Source organism: Gymnodraco acuticeps, unplaced genomic scaffold, assembly GCF_902827175.1.
Source record: "Gymnodraco acuticeps unplaced genomic scaffold, fGymAcu1.1, whole genome shotgun sequence".
NCBI lineage: Eukaryota > Metazoa > Chordata > Actinopteri > Perciformes > Bathydraconidae > Gymnodraco > Gymnodraco acuticeps.
Genome location: NW_022990023.1, coordinates 4,274,929 through 4,295,248, shown reverse-complemented (window position 1 = coordinate 4,295,248; position 20,320 = coordinate 4,274,929). Strand labels below are relative to the sequence as shown.

The window sequence follows — 20,320 nt, the reverse complement described above, 5'->3', positions numbered from 1 at the left end:
AAGTTTTCAAAAATAAAAAAAGGGTTGTTTCTGCTTTGAAAATGTAGATTTGTTAATTAGATCAAATTGATGATACAGTATTGAGTTTTAGGGAAGTAGAGTGGATTAAAACAAAAACAATACATTATCATAGTGGGAGTATTCCAGAATCAATGTGGAGGCGTGTGGCGCAGTGGACTAGTGCGTTGGTGTTTCGGATCAGGGGAGAACAGGTTCAAACCCCACTGCAGTCAGCATGTCGTTGTGTCCCTGTGCAAGACACTTCACCCCAAATTGCTCCTGTGGGGATTGCCCACAGTATTGAGTATGTAAGTCGCTTTGGATAAAAGCGTCTAACAAGTAACATGTAATGTAAACAGTGTAGCAGTGTAGACAGGACCAACATATGACAGAAATCTACTGGTTCACGAAAGCATATTACATCCATCCATCCATCCATCTTCTCCCGCTTATCCGTGGTCGGGTCGCGGGGGTAGCAGTTCCAGCAGAGAGCCCCAAACTTTCTTTTCCCTGGCGACATCAACCAGCTCTGACTGGGGGATCCCAAGGCGCTCCCAGGCCAGCGAAGAGATATAATCCCTCCACCTGGTCCTAGGTCTACCCCTTGGTCTCTTCCCAGCTGGACGTGCCTGGAACACCTCCCTAGGGAGGCGCCCAGGTGGCATCCTAACTAGGTGCCCGAACCACCTCAACTGGCTCCTTTCGACGCGAAGGAGGAGCGGCTCAACTCCGAGTCCCTCCCTGATGACCGAACTTCTCACCTTATCCCTAAGGGAGACACCAGCCACCCTGCGGAGAAACCCATCTCGGCCGCTTGTATATTACAATTATACATATTAAAGCCACTAATTTAAGCCATTTTATTCATATTTAAATCGTGATTGTGCAGTGAAAAAAGATAAGCAGCATCTTTCACACAGGAAAGGGCGTGGTATGGTTTCAACACGAGCGCATTTGAGTGTGACACACCAAACAAAAAAGTTTCACCCGCTGAGAACTAACTCTAAATTACCTGCTGAATGTAAGTTTTAACTCTTGACATTCGCATATCTTGTTAAATATTTGATTATTTAGTGTGTCGTTTGGTTAACTAGTGTTATCTGTAGTTTTTTAGGTAGGTGTGTGATAGGGAAAAGTTCATACACGGATAACGGTGAAGCTAACACTGAGCTAACTAAAGAGAATAATTGGATGCTAAAAGGAAAAATAGAGGATGAACAAAATGTCCCTTTTGTCATGAGATGATAAAATAAGGAGGATAAAACTGTAGGAAGACTGTACCAGGCAAAGATTAAATATGTGATCATGTTGGTTAAAACGCTTAATATAATAATACTTTGGAAAGAAGGAAGAATCACAGTTAGAAGGACATGTATTCCACCAAGGTAGCATTAGAACAATTTCAACTCTGTGTATTGCCTTGACATCACCCGTGTGTAAACTGAATTTGAGAATATGTTTGATGGCTTTGTTGCCCCCAAACAGATTTAGGAGAACAATGGTCACTATGGTAAAGTATGGTAAATACAGAGAGAGGGAGTGGCAGCTTTTGTTATGTTAAAAAAAAAACTAGGACATGTTAAAGAGAGATGTGTTGTTGAAGAGTACGAGACACCTCAGGGGGACTCCTACTTTATTTAATGTTAAAATAAATGGAATCAAATGTTTGTAAATATGCTTTTAAAAATGTTTCCAAGACAATGTAAGAGATGTAAATCATGGTTCTGAAAATACATGATGTGATTCTAAGGAAAGGATGTCTAATTGAAATCTCCTGGGACAAAATTGGGAGTAACTCAGGGGAATGTAATCTGAAAATGAAAAGGATTATTTGTGTGTGCATTATAAACGTAACTCTGGTCTTTTAGCTGTGTGGAGGGAGGAGGTAGAAGATGTCTGAGCTCAGTGATGAAGCCAGTGAGTCGGACCAGCTGGGGGCCAGCCTCTCCATGTGGCTCGGGGACTTCCTGGTCCGCCCCGAGGAGCTGGACATCCCTCTGGACCTCCACACCGCCTGCTCCATCGGCCAGTACGACGTGGTGTCAGGGTGCATCAAAGAGTGGGTGCTCCAATATTAAAGATCGTACAAATATAACTAGATTTAACTGTTTGTTGACTATGGTCTTGTGTGTTTATAGGCGTGAGGTGGACCTGAATGGGAAGAACATTGGAGGATGGACCCCACTGATGTATGCCTCTTACATCGGCCATGACAACATCGCAAATCTCCTCCTGGAGGCCGGTGTGAATGTGAATGCTACGACTGCCAAAGGTCTGACCCCCCTGATGCTGGCAGCCAGCTGTGGGAATGAGAGTATCGCATACTTTCTGCTCCAGGTAATAAGTCAGTTCATGCCATGCAATGTCGTTTTGTTTGTATATTTAATGCAAACAAATCTGGTAACAAAGTCATAGGCTAAAGTTCAAGCATCTCTTAGCTTAGACATCATACCGATAGAAGAACGTTTTTGTCTTTTCTTGATTTACGTTTTGACATTTTGTTATTTAAAGTTTTAATAATTTTTACCCCAAAAGCATGGCGCTGAGTTGGAGCTGAAGGACACTCGAGGCTGGACGGCTCTGTTCCACTGCACCAGCACCGGACACCAGCAGATGGTCCGCTTCCTGCTGGATAACAACGCTGACGCCAATGTCAAGTCAGTGGCTTCATGTATCCCAAACGTACTGAAACTTACCAATCAGATAGCTTTCTATGACCTTACCCTAACCCTATGTCTTCCACAGGGAGCCATTGTCTGGTTTCACCACCCTGATGGAGGCTGCGGCTTCTGGACATGAAATCATTGTTCAGTACCTGCTCGATCATGTGAGTGATGTGCACGCAACTAGCCACAGTCAATGACATTTCACAACGAAGAGGATTCCTTACCGTCTTGACTTTCTTTGAATAATTCACAGAAAGTTAAAATAGATGAACGCAACTCTAAAGGAGAGACGGCCCGAGCCCTCGCCATGCTGTACGGCTACACCAAGATCGTCAGCCTCATCGACTCACGCTCTCCTAGGATCAAACCAGGTACTTTGTTAAAATAGATTTTACAACACATCTTTTCTGTCTTTTATTTCTTACTTAGTTTCTTTTCCAACTTGTTAAGGACATTTTGAGGACCTGAGCTCCTCTGAGGACTCGGACAGCGCCCCGCCGCGGGTCAGGCCGAGTCGAACCCGAGCTAAAGGCGTTAGCATCCATGACGGACCCAAGGCCATCGACAAGTTCCGAGTAGGAGGCTCCAGCAAACTGTGTGGTAGTGTCACATAAGATATCCTGCATCCATACATGTAGCATAGAGACTCTAGTTAGTCCAATTACACACAAGTATATAGAAAAAATAAATACAATCATGCATTAAGGAGATTGATTGACACTTACTTTGTTTACAGCTAGAATGTCTTGGCAATTAAGGACTTGGGTTTTATTCTGTATACAAATCTGTTACTTTTAGCACGATAACTAGAGGTTGGAGTAGCAGAAGGAGACATGAATGCCTGCTTTTCTCCTCAGAGCCTCCTGCAGCAGCGCCAGGCTACATTGCGTTGGGTGACATCGGCGAACAAAGCGACGGCATCTGTTACCGTGACGTGACCTCGCCCATCAACGAGCTGGACGGCCAGAGCAGCAACAGCAGCAGAGGTGAGAGGACTACCAGCGTTTGTGGCATCTGAGATAGGGCTGGGCGTGATGGAGAAAAACAAATCTCACAATATTTGTTATCATGATATTGAAGAGCTTATGATTAGTGCTTTCATACAATATTCACACCATGAGAAAGCTGATAAATGATCAGTTTTGTTGATCAAATGAAGAGCTTGCACAGTCCGTCTGTAATGGAGCCTTTAAAACCAGAAAAAGGCAATACTTACATAATTATGATATCTAAACTCTGAGACGATATCTTGTCCCATTTTTAATCGACATATTACCCAGCCTTAATCTAAAGTATGTAACCAGTATTCTTTGGAAGAACGACTGCATTGTATATTAAGTAATGTCCTCCTGAGCTACAATGTCCTTGGGTCTGCCAAAAGTAATTCAATATTTCCTGATCCCTCCACAGATGACAGTCCATTCCTAGACAACGACATGCCGACCATGAAGAGCAGCAGCAGCAGCAGCGAGGGTCTTCCTCACGTCGTGGGCCTCAGCTGGGAGGGCTCGGTGGAGAGCAACGAGGTGAACAAGAGCGAGGTCACCCGCTGATTCAGAGTCAAACGCCTTTTATTGAGACATCTCTCCGTGACCCCCTGTCTGTTCCTCTCCACCAGGACTCTGACTCGTGCAAGAAGAGCGTCTCTCGCCGAGTGAATAAGGGCCATCACTCAAAAGGAAAGAGTCGCCATGGCGGCAGCGATTCAGGAAACAGTGCGATGCTCTCACAAGTCGTTCTCCCTCCTTCATACACTGGTCCCAAGGCATGCGCTCATTTGTCTGAATTATGATTAGTAATGATGTGTGGCAAGGTTATAATAGTTTAGTGTTTTTTCTGAAAGGTATAATTATATTTTATATTTTAGCCTTAGAGTAGCTTTCAGTTTACAATAATAACCTAGGTGTGAGATGTATAGCCAGTTTACTCTGAAGTCTTCTTCCTGTAGGATCTGACAGAGTTCCTGGAACAAATCGGTTTCTCGAAGTACCTCCCCGTGCTCGAGGAGCAGGACATCGACCTGCGGATATTTCTCACGCTGACTGAAAATGATCTCAAAGAAATAGGGATCACGTAAGAGGCTCTTTCTCAATTCCTCAGTGTGTTGTTTTCTCATGGCAGAAAAATCTGACTCATCCTTTGCTCTGCAGACTGTTTGGACCAAAGCGGCGGATGGCCTCGGCGATAGCGAGGTGGCACAGCAGCGCCCGCCCCCCCGGCGACGCTCTGGAACAGGCGTACGCCGACAAGCTGGAAGCGGAGATGCAGGAAATGGCCATTCAGCTCCACAAAGTAACTACAAAACTCTCTCTGTAACTTCTGTACAAAAATAGACAGAAGTCCTTCTCCCTCTTCATTATATATTTTGTTTTTATCTTTGTACCGTTTTGTTATTATTTCTTTTTGTTTTGTCCTGTTAGTCTGTACAATACTCAGTTACATTTTGGCTACATGGCCTGTTTTGGTTATAATTGTGGTTTAAATATTGTACGCCTTCAAGTGAAGGTCAGCTATGTATGGCTTGTCAATTGATGTACAATAGTAGAGGCTGAACGCTAGTAGCTTTGAACTGTTGAACATTTGTAACTGTGGTTCTTATCGATGTAAGTGTCTTCAAAACATATATATAATAAAAAATAATCAACTATCAACCCAACTGTGTCTCCGTGCAGCACTGTGAGGAGGCGGAGAGCCTGCAGAGCCAGGTGTCTCAGGAGAAGGAGCTGCGCACGGTGATGGAGGGATGTCTGATGGAGGACAAGATGGCGTGGAGCAGGGTCCACGGCGAGCTGGTGGAGAACCACCGGCTCTCTCAGGAGATGAACGCCACGCTCGCCAGGACCCGGGCCTGCAGCGCTGACCTGCTCGTCTACATCGCTGCTGACAGCTCGTATAGGGGCGCGGAAGATCAAACTAAAGGTGACAATGGTGTGAAAGGTGAGTTCAAGTGCAGGAAACACACCTTTTTAGGGCTGTAAAAAGTAGTTTGAAGCTCAAAGTCTATACATTCAAATGCTGTATTCTACATCTCTTTTTATTCTATGAAAACCAGTGAAGGTTAGACTACAATAAAATGTTTTGTCTATACTATTTATTGAATTGGATTCCATTGATTTCTGACTTTGTGATTCAACATTTCCAGTGTTGTAAAGTCCAAATGTAATCATTTATTGGAAAAAGATTGGGGCAACCCTTCCCAAAATGTTTTTATCCCACAACATTTTCAGTTTTAATCCATACTGTTCAACGTTTAGACTTTCCAAAACAACATTTTCACTGCAGTCCAAAAACGCGCTGCTCTCGTGCTTTCTGTACACAAAGGAACAGCTCCAAAAGTTACATTTGTACAACTACAAGAAAATCAATGTGTAGGGACAAAAATGTAAAACAAAATTTTAAAACCTCAATAGAATCTTCCGATGCGAAAAGAAACATATTCGGTCCAGCCCTGCACCTTTTTTACATGTTGTGATTTATTGAATTCATGATTTTCCTTGTGGTTGCAGCCGGGGAGGGCCTGACTCGCTCCACTGTGGCAGAGCTGCTGAAGAAGCTGGATTCCCATGAAGAAGAACTGGGTAAGACGGCGTAAAGCTCAGTGAGCCTTTTGGTTTTGTGCCATCATTTATGTCGTCTAATGCTCGTTTCATGTTCACAGCGGGGACTCTGCAAACGGTGCTGCAGAGTCTGAGGAGACTGAGCGCCCCCGAAAAAGTCTCAGACAGCTGGGAGCGGCCTTAACTTCAACAGGTGAGTCACTACAACAAAATGGTGCTAGATAAAAGTGCTGAACGGTAAAACCTAAAAGAATATAACCTCAGTTTCTTGACTTTGCAGAGGCTTTTTTGCCAATCATTTGACGGAGGGTGATCTCACCACCCTGAACAATCTCACTGAAACGAGAGAAGGCCAAAGACGAGGCCGGGCCAGAGCGGCTCGGAGAGAATCAGCTGACCTGCTGCTCCTCCGCGATTGGCTGAAGGACCAGAGCTGGCCAGGTGTGACAGCAGAGGGAAGACAAACAGGAAGCAGACGTTCGCTCGCTGTGATGTTTACGACTCCAGTAGAGGAAACAGAGAAAGAGACTGGTCGCGGATCAGAGGTTGTAAAACTGTGAAATGTTCCTAAAAGATGTTCTCTCTTCTAACATGAAATGTGGTTAAATTGTGTCAAGCCACAAGCCGAAGAGGTACACTTCTTTAATGCAGTCAAAGTTAGAAAAAGTAGTTTTAAAACGTTGAGCAGACTTGAATGAAATCTTGTTGTTTGCTGTTTGAGTATATTGTCCTGTTGAATGAATTTATAGGAGAAATTATTGAAACCTGTCAGTTTATCATTTACATCAATGGTTAGTATATTATTCAATGTGATCTGTCTTACCATGAAATTCTCCCAAACTTTTAAAATGACATAATGCTTGATTGTATTTGAAATAAAAATAAAGTACTGAAAGTAATGGGTGGATCCTATTTGTTTATATTGAGATATAGAACAGATGTTATTTTATTAAATGTAAAGGCTTACTGGGATGTAATCAGTGATTAAATCAGCACATTCTTGTAAAACAGACAGCCTAATATCCCAACACAGTCTCACAGCATTTCGTGTTATAGTCACGAAATTATTTATTTTTCGTGTCACACAGAACGATTTTAAAAGCAATGTAAATAATAACAAATTAGAAGGAAAAACAGATTTAAAAAAAAATACAGATTTCAGTATTCTGACACAGAACGATTTTAGACGCAATGTATTTCTATTGGTAGTATGTTTCGTGCCTGCCCCAAATAATAACAAATTAGAAGGGAAAAAAATACAGATTTCAGTATTCGGAGGCTCTGAGCCCCATTTCTTTTCCTCGCGGACGGCAAAACAATTCCGACATTATACAATTTAAAATAAAAGGGTTAGGCTTAGGGTAAGATATTGAGTAAGAACATGTTTTTATGAACCACACAGCTTCTGGTATTCCAAGACCCGACCAGACAAAAAGACGTGCTGCAGGCACGAAACATACTACCAATAGAAATACATTGCTTTCAAAATCGTTCTGTGTGACACGAAAAAAATGCGAAAATGCGTGTTGGTGAAAACGAATCAATAGATTACATGAATTTCGTGACTATAGCACGAAATGCCGTGAGACTGGTTTGAATATCCTTATCTGAAAACAAATGAGAGAATTTGTAATGAGAAGCTTGAAGAAAATATCTGCACAGAAGTCCCAAAAATTTGTATTTAGAGCAGGGAGGAAAAAGGAGCGGTTGCGCACACATCAAAATGATTGAAACAGTAGAGAAGAGATCCATACATCAAAGATTTCCAAGGTGAATTGGGTGTTAAATGTAACCAAATAATGCATTATGACAACATGTTAGGGGCTGTTCCACTAGTGCTGAAGAAACTAGATTTTTTTGTTTTTTGTTTGCATATCCAGGAATCCTGTAAAATGGTACAACTTTTTGGAAAAACAGCTGAAAACCAAAGCATTATTTATGACTTTGTGGTGCCGACATCAGTTCACAATGCATTATATTTGTGCCTCTTTAATATTTCAGTCTCTAGCTTTGACAAAAATGTGTTAAGACATAATCCAATGTGATTTATAGTGCTTGTTGAGCTCTGTATTCAACTTCAGCAGGTTTGTGCTATATATTTACTAAATATTCTACAGTCTCTAACACACTTAATATTGCCTTGGCTTCCCTTCTGGACTTTATACTGTCTCAACTAATCGAGTGGCTCAGAGTTATCTGGCTCTATTGATGTCAACATTTAATTTGTGGCCTCGTGGGTCAGGGATTCCCCTCCTGACTGCTGCTCACTGACATCTGAAACGCCCGGGCCTTGGCGGTGAATCGATGTGGGGGCAGCCGCTGCTCTGTTAACAAGCTTGGCTCGGTGCGGATGTTGGCTGAGTTGAGCTCCAGCAGCTGATCCAGGAACAGCAGCCTGAAGCCTGCAGGTTTAAAATGAGCACAGACTCCTACATCACTACTCTGGCTCTCATGATGGACAGGACAACTGTGCAGTTATTCATGGAAAATATGGTGAACTAATAGACATTACTCTAAAATATGTCGTAAATAAGGGTGACAAACACTTGTAACATAAATCAGATACATAATTAGTGCTGAGAGTAGCTGCACCGATCAAATATTCTCTATCTCTAAGTGATGATTTACTCATGTCACGAGGGTCTGCCAGTAAATCTGACAACTTAATTGCAGTGTTGTAAAGTAGCTAAGTACATTTACTGAGCTATATTAGTATTTCCATTTTATGTTACGTTATACTTCTACTCCATTATAACTGGGAAGCAAATGTTGTGCATTTTACTCTTTGACATTGATTTGACAACATTAGTTACTAGTTATTTTGCAGGTTGATATTATAAACAGACAAATGTAAATGATATAGTATTATAGATGAAGATACATGGCAGTATCCCTTTGCTCACTGCAAAATTAAAATGATGAACACATTAAATGACTAATTAAAATCCAATGAAATAAAATATGTTATTCCATAATGGGTACTTTTAGTACTATTGTATATTTTGATTCCAATACTTGTACTTAAGTAACATTTGAAGAGCAAGATTTGGAATGGTAACAGAATATGTCCACACTTTGCTGTTACCACTTTCTAAGAAGGATTAAACTACCTATTCCATGACTGACAGTTTGTGAAATCCTCCATCGTGTTGCCTTCAGGCTCCACAGTGCTGGGCTGTAACGGACAGGGAAGCTGCTCTCAGGTTATCTGGACAGAAGTAGTCTCTGTTGGTTTCCACACTTATCTGTTGTTTATCTGAGCGGTGGTGAGCTGTACTAACGATGACAGGCTGCACACTGACCTGGACTTCAGGCTAGAGATGTTGGCGGGCTGCCAGTTAGGATTTCTGGCCCAAAAAGAGCAAAGTGTAGTTGGGGGAAATGAATAAGTAGTTCCTCTCACCGAGGTTACCGTCGAGCAACACTTTTATCCTGAGTGCTCCACTGAAACTGATCTGAGAGGGGGAGAGGTACTGTGCAGCTGAATGAATATATGAAGCTCAGTGGAAGTCACACTGACCTGGATTCAGTTCACAATGACTGAGAAAAGCTATGTAAACACTGAAGGGAAGTTAAGGGATAATTCGGCACTCCTTTGTTTACTTCCATAACAAGTGACATCACTACGTAACACTGTTACTTTTATTGGCTAGTGCTCGAGCACATGGTAGGTTATAGGCTAAGGGGTAGGACATCTCTAAGCTGTTGACCAATCACAACAGAGCCGGCCAGCCAACCAATCAGAGCAGACAGGGCTCTGGTTTCAGACAGAGGGTGAAAAGAGGTGCTGCAACACAGGCAGTTTGAGGGCTTTTTGAACATTAAAGCATGGAGACATGTCACAGTAGAGACACTAAATGAACCTGAAAATGAGCATTATAGGGTCCCTTTAAAAAGAGCCATGATTTGAAATGGTAACATAATCATTAATAGCTATTAGCAGAATGTAAGTAACAAAATGTTACATGCTGTTTTATTACAACTGTTATCTGATATAGATTTGAAGCTGGGCTTTAGTTTAGGAAAAATATAACAGTACCCTCACGAAGCAATGTAATGCAGCAGCAAAATGTATTTTAGCCACACACAGTGTACACTGCGTTTAGAAAATGTTTTCCACTTCATCTTGCCCTCAGAGAGCTGAAGCTGTTATCCAAGCTCTCTCCTTCAACCCTCAGTTTGTGCTTTTGTGTCCTTTTAAACAATAATAGTCACACTTCAAAACCTCAGAAATACTAATAATATAATCTATTATATTTTAAACACAAAACAGACTGCATTGATCCACCACAAGTTCAAGTGTATTGCTTTATTGTATTGTTTGAAGAGAGCTATTTCCCATATAAATTAATTCTTTATCTACAGCCCTTCAAAATAAGATATAGCATATGTACAAACATTAACAATCCACTTTATATGAACAGTCAAACCTTCCTGTACAGCCTTCAGGATTTTACTGAGGGGTTTAAAAACGGTGTAAAATGCAGCAAGTGTGTTTAACAAAAAATATTGTTATATTTTCTGAATATCTATTGTAACATCAGTTTATATACAAATGGCTCAAATTCAAATGTGAATTTGTTTGAATGGCTTCCCAGGAAAGCACATATAAACCTCTTCCTCCTTTAGACGCAGTTAATCACACATTTGAGTCGTCCTTATTTCCAAAAAGACGGGAGACTCCAGGCCAGTGTGGAGAAATGAAGACATCCCGTTGTCCCGTGTGTGTGTGAGGATCGACTCCCCCTCCCACGGAGCAGCAGCTGTGTGAGCAGTGGTTGGCTCAGGTGTACTCACACAGGTGTCCGCAGCCGGCCGGGCAGTGAGCGCTGCTCTTCAGCCAGTTCCTGATGTGCTCCAGATGTCCTCCGTGATTGCAGCCCTGACACCACACAAACAGCCCCTTCACCACGTGGTGGCACACCGCACACACACTGGCACACTGGTGGCACCTGGAGGAGAGCAGGGCATCAGTCAGAGCTGGGGTTATTAAAGATTTAAATAAATACAGTGTTCTGTACAGAGGGGGCATTGAAAGGAATACTCTACCCACACAATTAACGGTTCAACAATTACTCACCCTGTATAAGCATATATATATATATATAAGCATATATTCTCTTTTTGAGACGAACGTATTTTTTATGCATGGTCTTTTTCAATAAAGATATAATACAAATTATTGTCAAAGAAAATTGTAATTTCAGTAAAGAAAAAAACAGACATTTATCCAGGTGTATGCTCTTCCTAAACACAGGCATTTTCGCTATAAATCATACTATTTAAAACACTTCCAATTGATTTATTTGGAAGTGTAATAAACAGTAAGGATTAAGTGGACAATGCATGCTTTTGGGAAGTATGGAGCATACAACTACGCATTTGAGTGTTTGTAAAGTGATGTTTTGATATAGTTTTTCCCCCCCATTTACCACAATTCATCAATCGATTGTTCATTGTGAAAGAAAAGTGGTGTTTGTCATTGATCATTTTGAGGGTATTTTCCTATTTAGAATGTAATAATGTATGTTATTCCTGTGGAGACTCCAGGAAGTAACTGGTGTGAACAACATACCTGTCACAGATCCAGCCCCTGTTGCTCATTGGCCGCTTGCAGTTGCTGCAGTTGATGTGCAGCGTGGTGGACGTCTGGTTCAGGCAGGTGATGGCGCTGCAGGTGCTCAACTTGATCACCTCATTGGACACGTTCCACAACTCAAACCTCTGCAGCAGGTCGATGTAGGACGTGTACCAGTGCTCCTGAAATGGAAACACAACTTAGTCAGAGATCTTCAAAACGGCAATGCCGTAAGGACTAAAGATCTCAACACACGACTGACCTGCGTGAGGTCGTCGATCTCTTTGCGGATGCGTTCCCCGAGGACGATCAGCACGGAGACGGCCATCTGCACGTCGCCTTTTTCGGCGTAGTAGCTGAGCATCTCGCGCACAATGGGGCAGAAGAAGCTGGCCGGCAGCTGAGGGGTGAACAGCGGCTGGGAGATGGAGATGAGGGAGAAGGACTCGATGGGAGTCAGACACGTGACCTCGGCCTCGTTGCCGCTGACGTGCGGGGAGTCGGCCTTGTCCTGCTGGAGATGCTCTGGAGCCGACGGGTTGTCCATGATCTCATGTCGCAGCTGGAAGGCCTCCTGAGGCAGCGTGTACTCCTGCTCCTCTGGTAGGACAAAAGGAGCAGAGATTAGACATCAGAGTGCTGAGCATGGAAAGCAGCAGTCACTGACAGAAGCTAACTCTCAGAGACGTGACTGACCTGTTTGGTTGTCGTGCTCCATCGAGTAGAGGTCGTCATCATCTAACTCAGCATCACCGAACATATACTCCGCCTGGCCGTCGCTGCCCTCCGTCTCCTCGTTATCTGAAGGGTAAAGAAACGAATGGCTTTAATAAAATACAAACAGGACAATAGGGGTGGGCGATATGATGATATATATCGTCGAGACGATATTAGGTCTCCACGATATGCCTTTTCAGAGATATCATATCTATCGTGATAGTGCACCAGGGTAGGATTTTCACGGCGGCCATGACGGCCGGTCTGGCCGTGAAGCCCAGAAAATAATTGTACGTCCTACGGCCACCATGGCCTGCGTGCGCCTGATACTGTTAAAATATCGAAGTTGCTTTAAAAGCAATAGAACAGTGGTTTCTGAACTGCGTTATGCTGCGTTCACAACGGACGCAACCGGCTGTCAGCTGTGTTTACTCCTGCCATTCAAACAGGACAAGCTGGAGAGGGGGCGGGGCTTATATCCATGTAAATACTGTGGTGGAAACCAACTAGGACAAAATTAACCTATTTCACCGTGATTTAATTGTAATACACGTTTCAAAATGATGCCGAAGTAACAACATACTGATACCGGTTAGTAAAAACCAAGCTGTCTAGTCAGGATTCAGACAGTATTGCACTTCATTTATTGTCTTGGTTGATTCTGTTGGCTTATATTTTATTTGATCAATAAGGTATTTATATTGTTTTTCTCCTTTGAAACAGATGTTCAGTTATGTTAAAGTCTTTGATTGCACTTCAAGTCTAAAGTTTACATTTTAATTGTTTGGCATTGACTTTTCCTCATTGATGTTTTATGTTCTACTTAGTTATGTTTTACTCTCGTTTTCATGTTTATTGATGTTACATCACTGCTAGTGCTACCTAAAACAGAAAGTGAATTTTTATACTGAGAAACTGTGCCTTGAATATTTTTATTTTATTTAGCAAGAAGTGCACTTTACTTGGTGAAGAAACCAGTGTTAACGTTTGTTGTGTAGGGTGTAGGCCTACCTACTTGAACACTGAGGAAGCCATATCAACATTCCTGTTGAATTGTTCATTCAGGGATTCATTGCAGAATTCAAACCAGCTTGAAATGGTATTTTGGTCTGTTACTCCTTTTTATTTTAGTTTGTTACCTTGTAGGTGGTTGTACTTAAGTATTTAAGTACTTTAAGTAACTTGAAAAATAACCGTAATAACCGACATGAAAAAATATCGTGATAAATATCGTCTATCGTGATACTGCTTGAAAAATATCGTGATATTATATTTTTCAATATCGCCCACCCCTACAGGACAATCAGGCCACTCTCACCTTCATTATTGTTGCTGATGAGCGAGTTCCCGGGCTCCAGGTGGCTGTTGTCCTGCCTGCTCTCTCCTTTACTGCGCTCCAGCCTGCTCTCTGCGCCCATCCCTGAGTTCATTTCCTTCATGTTGAAACTGGAAGTATAACGAACATCAGCATTAGATGATAACTTGTGTTGCTGTCTTTGTAATGGCACTATGAAATAGTAGTTTACCTGTTCATTAAAGGCAGGGTGCCCAGTTTACTGAGCGGGTGGTTTGGACCGGGAGTGAGGTTTGCTGGGTCTGAGAACATGATTCTCAGCATGGTCCAAGTTGTGGAAACCTTTGTGTTAAAGAAGACAAATATTGGTTATTCATAACACATGCAAAGGACAATTACTGTATAATTCATGGAAGTAAAGTACTACAGCTTTGAATACAGATGTGTTCCCGTGTCTGACCTGAGGCCTTTTGAGCTCCCGGGCCACTTTGGCGTTGTGATCACAGAGCTCTGCGAAAGGCTTCCCACAGAGGAGGTAGAGCTGTGCCGTCTTGACAAACCAGTCCATGCAGTTACTGTCCAAGTCCGTCTCAAAGACACTGAGGGCGCTCGACACATGGGCAAACTGTTCTGTCTGGTCGGGCTTCTTGAAGAAAAAGATGGGGTAGCGGCGGTCTCCCCCAGGGTACGGCTTTCTGTTGGAGTCGCTGCTGATCAGACTCTCCTTGGCTGCAAAAGCCAAATCCCCAAACAGTCCGAAGCACAGACCCTCGGGGTTGGCCTTGTCCACGGGACGAGTGGCGTCCTTGAACATGTGTTGGTACAGAGTGCTGTCTTTAGAGCCAGAGAGCAGGAAGTGAGGGTCATGTTGATGCCGCCACACGATACCCGTGGTCACATCTTTGTGTTCCTCAAAGGTGGCGAAGGGAATGAAAGGTCGACGGACGTCCCACACATAGATGTTGTGATCCACCATCATGGAGCAGGTGGCTAAATGAAACTTCTTCTCAGGACGCCACTTGACCCGCGCCACTGAGGCGATGGTCTGGACACAGAAGATTTCCTTGGCCCGGTTGGTCGTCATGTCCCAAACTTTCACCATCTTGTCCCTGCCGCCAGTAGCCAGCCATCCCCTAAAATAAAGGTAACGGTAGAGAAAACCATTTAGGAATTACAATTAAAACCCTACTAAAGCACTACTATGACACAAGATACAGGAAAACCTTTCATTTCTAAGTTTGTTTGAGTCACACTTTCTTGTACCTGTCATCAGGGTGCCAGTCGCAGCAGAACACGGGTCCAGTATGAGCGGTGAACATTCGCTCGTAGCGGTCTGGCCGCCGGATGTCCCACAGCTGGACGTTGCCATTTTCAAAGGACGCAGCAAAAGTGAAATAATCCTTCATGCTGAACTGGACGTCCCTTACACTCTCTGACTGACCTGGAAGAAAGAAAATCAACAAAATAATTAAGCAAGCTTGTTTCATATTTTTCCTACAGCCAGATATTATTTCTGCTATAACAGAAACTGGTTTAAACAGAATCCCAGAAAAGAAACGCATACAAATGCAAAACTGAAGTATAGAAGTAGATTGTGCAATACATTCAGCAGTTGTATTTCACTTTATACTAATGGTCTGAGGCTTATCATATAATATCCTACCTGAGAACGTGCTGACGGACTCCTTCTTGCGCAGGTCGAAGCACTTCATGAAGCCATCCTGCGAGCCACTCAGCAGCATGTACACCTCTGTGGGGTGGAAGCACACCTTGTTGACGGTGCGTTTGTGCTCCGTGAACAGCTGGTCCTGCTTGTTACGGGACGGTTTCCCCAGGTTCCAGGTGACCACCGCCCCGTTGGTGGCAGCCGTGGCCAGCAGGTTCTCTTCCATCTGGTGCCACATGACATCTGCACAGCTGAAGTTGAGCGAGGGTTTGCGGCCCACGCGTAGATTCAGCTTCTCCACAAACTGATCCTCCTCCAGAGCGTAGATCTTGAAGATGTTGCGGCCGGCCACCACCACCTGCGAGGCGTCACGGCACACGCTGATGGCGTTGGCAGGAGCGTCCAGGTGGCAGAACATCGTTCGGCCACTGATGGCACTGCTGCCGAGGGCTGTGGTCACCCGTGACATCTTCTCCATGTTCCTGCAGCACAAAAAAATGTTTTTACTCAAGCTCAGAGACAATAAAGTTGCATCAGGTGAACTGTAAATGAATTTGTTACCTTTATATAGAAATGTTTATTGATTCATTGGGATAAACCCCTTGAGATGCACCATCTCGTTTTCAAGGGGGTCCCGAAAACTTTTACAGCATTCTATGAGCAATATGTAAAATGTATATATTATGCAGTTCCGAAAACCACCAGAAGATGGCACTACAGGATGTTACATGTATACAGTGCTTGGTGAAGAGGGAACAAAAAGTGGATTTAAATTCAACATACTCCAAGTGTGTTTACCATTCTAAAAATAAAACTTGAACTTACTTGTTGAAGAACCACCGGTGTTGTTATTTTCTGCTGCAGCACAGAGTCTTCTTCATGTGCTCCCATGAGAGCCAATTAACTAGAGAGAGAAACACACAGCATGATGTTATCTGGGTTCATACTTAGGACAGATATTTTAAGTCTATCACAATTGAATGATAACAATTTATTTAGCCACTGTGGAGTAGAGCTGCTAAAATAAGTCAGCTAATTGATTAGATTAAAAATAATCGCAAACAAATCAAATAATTGTTCAAGTAATTATTAAATGCAAACATTTCAGAGATAATGTTTCAGCCTCTTTAATATGGATATTCCCTGCTTTTCTCTGTTTGTTTACCACACTAAACTGAATATGTTGGTAACTATCAGACACGTTATTTAAAGACATTAATAGAGCTGGGATGGAAATGTTATTAAAAGGAATAATCTATAAAATAATTGACAGATTAAGCTTTAATGAAAACATACCTTAGTTGCAGTTTATGTTGAGATTTAAAATGTCAAAAGTCAAAAACTATTTTGGCAGCAATACATTGTTGTGGATGATTTCCTAGGGAAACATACATGAACCTAGAGGAGACATTCCTGAGGTATGAAAGGTCTCTAGGACGACATTTAGCTGGGAGAAATAGGAACGCTTCTTCTTGCAACAGATTATCATTTTAGGTTTTTATACTGTCCCTTCTGTTTGTTTACTTCTGTCTCATCTGTATAACGTATTGCTGTGCTGAGGTTTGTGTTAACCCATTTCTACCTCGTGCTGGAATTGACCAATAGCTGCTTTAGCTCAACTGAAGATATAATGATGCTGTCAAGACAAAACGAGGGATCCGAAAATTGAGAGCTTCTCCCCTAAGTAACATGTGCTACTATTCACATTGACCTAATATTACTTACATCCCCTTTGTTTTGTGCTTAAGTGGTGGTCTAGTCTCCTCTGAAATTGGGTTGAATACGTTTCTCTAAGTTGTTCACTTGTCTGTGGGCGTGTTGTTGGCTGCTAACAGCTAAACTCCTGCAGTGTTTTCACCATAAACATGACAGGAATGTGATGCTAATGCTAGCTGGCTAACCTAGCTACCGAGCACTTTTGCAAAGACGAAACGCGCACGACTCAAGTTTCACAATTATGTCGGACAACAATAATATATCCAACTGGGGTACAATGTCTATGCAAGGTTAATAATAGAGTATTTTAGGAGAACAAACCTTCTGAAACTGTTGCTCACTGCTTGCGGCACCGGAAGTAGTATTTTGCCCTGTCATCTCGCGAGAATTCCGTGTCTAGTTACGGAAGCATCGACACTACGACAATTCATTCGGAGTTTTCTGAAGATTTTCACCTTTTTGTTGTTCTGTTTTCATCTGTTCTTTAAAAGTGAACAGTGCATTTGTTGAAACGAGGTATTTGAATAGATATATTAGTATAAATGGCACAGTGCTGTAGAATAGAGGTTGTAAACTGATTTTGTTTGTCTATGTTTGCAGGTGATGGTGCCATGCAGCCATGAGTTCTCTGTTTGCTTGTGAGGAACCAAACACATGGAGGACAGTGTTTGGGAGATACTGGGATGTAGTGGAGGCCAAATCCAAAAGCAAGAAACCTGGAAAGCTGCTGGACCTCGAAAAGTGGTAAATAATTCTTCCTGCATTTTCCAAAATAGATCTAAGAGACTTTTCAAATAATTGATTTAACTTAAGGAGTAGAAGGATGTTCTCAACACATGAAGGAACACTTAATCTTTCATGTTATCACAAACATTTTAAATCAACACATCTGGATATACATGGTTTTCACTGGAAATAAAAGGATGAACATCTGTACATGTATATATGTATATATATATATATATATATATATATATATGTGGAGTAATGTAATCAAATTGTCTAGCTATTTCTGCATGACAAATGACTGAAACGAATCAACAAAAGAATTGCCATGAACTTTTCTGTTGATCAATTAATTGACTAATTGTTCCAGCTCTGAAGTTGTTCCTTGTTTTGAGCATGAGATTTAAACTGACCAGTGTGTATCTGCTGTCAGGTACCAAGAGGAGCTGCCGACACTCATTTCAAGTCGCCCTGACAAACATGTCACTCAGTCGGAGCTGGTGAGACTGATGGAGTGGAAGCTCACTGTGAGTGACATCTAGACATAAAACCATAATAATCCCAGAGGAACTGCAACACAAAAAGATGTTGTCAGCAAATAATTCCTCAGACATATCGTATTGCTATGCAGAGCCACTAAGAGGCTGACAGAGCCTCAGCTGTGTCCTTGAGTGGCCTCGTGTGCTTTTCCTCCGCAGAGAGGGAAGTTCAGGCCGAGGCTGCAACAGCTGGTGGCGTCCAACAGTGAGGACACCGTGGAGAGGAGCTCCAGAAAGGCCTTCAGCCTCCTGCCTGACGTGAAGGCAGCCATCGCAGAGCTCAGCTCTCTGAAAGGAGTCGGCCCAGCCACTGCCTCAGGTTAGCACAGCATCTATATTCTGCTTCTGCACATGCTGAATCCAATCTGCTTTCATCAAACAAAAGCTTTGGAATTCACACTGATAAAACATCTCTGTGTGATCCTCTTAAAGTGAGTTCTCTCTCAGTGAGTGTGCTACCTCTGTGCGGCTGGGACTCCCTGCTCTCTGTTTGAATAGTTTGTATTCTCCTCGTTGCCACCCTCAGCTTGGCTCAAGACTGACTGTCCATTTTGTTCCAGCTGTGTTGTCGGCAGGAGCTCCAGAACAGGCTGCGTTCATGTCAGATGAAGCCATGGAGAGCGTCCCGGGCCTGAAGCCCATCCAATACACAGCCAAGCACTACGCTCTGTACCTGGGCAAAATGGTCCAGTGCACTGAGAAACTAAACAAAGGTGAGCTAATGATGCAGACACGAAGGGTGGTGGGTGCATCTGGATTCTACATTGTCAAAAAAGCACATTAAATATGATTCTACAAAATAAAAAGCAATTAACTTATAAAGAGACTAGCTTGTCTGATCAAACCTCATATCTGTGCGTTTAAATCAAGCCTTTAATATTTTATGTTTGCCTTTTTATTAGATTAAATTTGAGACTATTAATTATACTTTTTGCACAGCACTGTACATTTGAATCCTGTTTAATCAGTTTTATTCAAATTTTTAACAGTGGCTATAAAAACTGAAAGATGTAACGTTTTATAGCTGCACAACATTAAATCAAAGGAAATGTTCACCCTCTCAGTCTTTTCCCCTTGATTTGGTAAAAATAGAAGCCCAATAAAATCCACTTTTCCTCCGATGCGTGGTCTGTCCTCTCCCCTCAGCGGACCCCCTGCAGGACTGGACCCCCCACAGGGTGGAGATGTGTCTGTGGGCGCAGGCTATAGCCAAACAGCAGCAGATCCCCCTCCTGGAGGAGGAAGAAGTGACGACGAGAGTGAAGAAGACCCGCTCAGAACCCGACGCTGACCAGAGACCAGGGAAGAGGCTCAGAACAAAATGAACACTTCTACATTATTCTACAATGAACTTTCTTTAGTGTTTTTGTTTTCAAATTAATAAAGGCTTTATATCAAATACAGTTCATTTAGATTTTGTCTTTTGGAGAACATGTTAATAATGTTTGCGTTAACAGGGTTTGGGAGCAATGGATTACATGTACTGTATTTCCTTAAATACGTAATCTGATTACTGTTACATTTCTAAAATGTGGGAATTACTAGCAGGATTATAATGTTACAACTTTAATTTGATATTGAGGTAATCCAAAAGTAATGGGAAGTAATCAGGTTAAATTCAAGGTTCTTTATTTAGTCATGTGAACATAGCTACAGTGTAGTTATACCGATGAAAATCTTGTGTCACAGGCTTCTCCAACAGAGCAACACAAAACACAGATAAACAGAAAAATATAGTGCTAGTAAATAGTAATACAAAAAGAAAAAAAATAGTTTTAAAAAAGTGAAATAGTGAAATAAGAGTATATGCAAGTTATTGAAATAGGATATAAAGGTAAATAGATAAATAATTTTAAAATAT

The 20,320-nt window shown here is 42.3% G+C and overlaps 3 protein-coding genes across 6 annotated transcripts; 2 read left to right on the top strand and 1 right to left on the bottom strand.

Moving 5' to 3' along the window:
* Positions 1 to 871: 871 nt before the first annotated feature.
* anks3 (ankyrin repeat and sterile alpha motif domain containing 3) lies at positions 872 to 7,122 on the top strand. 2 transcript variants are annotated; one of them, XM_034214747.1, is made up of 16 exons: positions 872 to 1,021; positions 1,869 to 2,059; positions 2,139 to 2,337; positions 2,536 to 2,657; positions 2,746 to 2,827; positions 2,920 to 3,037; positions 3,117 to 3,266; positions 3,524 to 3,652; positions 4,077 to 4,192; positions 4,285 to 4,431; positions 4,615 to 4,739; positions 4,817 to 4,958; positions 5,339 to 5,585; positions 6,173 to 6,244; positions 6,325 to 6,416; positions 6,504 to 7,122. In XM_034214747.1, the coding sequence occupies exons 2-15, from the start codon at positions 1,893 to 1,895 to the stop codon at positions 6,405 to 6,407; spliced, it is 1,899 nt and encodes a 632-aa protein (XP_034070638.1). In that variant the 5' UTR covers positions 872 to 1,021; positions 1,869 to 1,892; the 3' UTR covers positions 6,408 to 6,416; positions 6,504 to 7,122. The 2 variants fall into 2 exon arrangements, with proteins under 2 accessions (XP_034070638.1, XP_034070637.1); XM_034214746.1 differs by having other exon boundaries at positions 5,339 to 5,603.
* A 3,391-nt stretch (positions 7,123 to 10,513) lies between these two features.
* On the bottom strand, positions 10,514 to 17,588 carry wdr24 (WD repeat domain 24). Of its 3 annotated transcripts, XM_034214736.1 has the most exons (12): positions 17,516 to 17,573; positions 16,304 to 16,382; positions 16,040 to 16,132; positions 15,476 to 15,960; positions 15,076 to 15,253; positions 14,273 to 14,945; positions 14,045 to 14,154; positions 13,837 to 13,964; positions 12,498 to 12,602; positions 12,064 to 12,401; positions 11,799 to 11,983; positions 10,514 to 11,175 (listed from the first exon to the last, which is right to left on the bottom strand). In XM_034214736.1, the coding sequence occupies exons 4-12, from the start codon at positions 15,954 to 15,956 to the stop codon at positions 11,007 to 11,009; spliced, it is 2,367 nt and encodes a 788-aa protein (XP_034070627.1). In that variant the 5' UTR covers positions 15,957 to 15,960; positions 16,040 to 16,132; positions 16,304 to 16,382; positions 17,516 to 17,573; the 3' UTR covers positions 10,514 to 11,006. The 3 variants fall into 3 exon arrangements, with proteins under 3 accessions (XP_034070627.1, XP_034070625.1, XP_034070626.1); XM_034214734.1 differs by lacking the exon at positions 16,040 to 16,132 and having other exon boundaries at positions 17,516 to 17,588; XM_034214735.1 differs by lacking the exons at positions 16,040 to 16,132; positions 17,516 to 17,573 and adding an exon at positions 17,204 to 17,283.
* On the top strand, positions 17,485 to 19,862 carry zgc:112496 (uncharacterized protein LOC541336 homolog). The gene is made up of 6 exons (XM_034214792.1): positions 17,485 to 17,710; positions 17,795 to 17,938; positions 18,354 to 18,447; positions 18,619 to 18,778; positions 19,020 to 19,172; positions 19,606 to 19,862. Exons 2-6 carry the CDS (start codon positions 17,814 to 17,816, stop codon positions 19,782 to 19,784), a joined length of 711 nt encoding a protein of 236 aa, XP_034070683.1. The 5' UTR covers positions 17,485 to 17,710; positions 17,795 to 17,813; the 3' UTR covers positions 19,785 to 19,862.
* Positions 19,863 to 20,320: the final 458 nt, after the last annotated feature.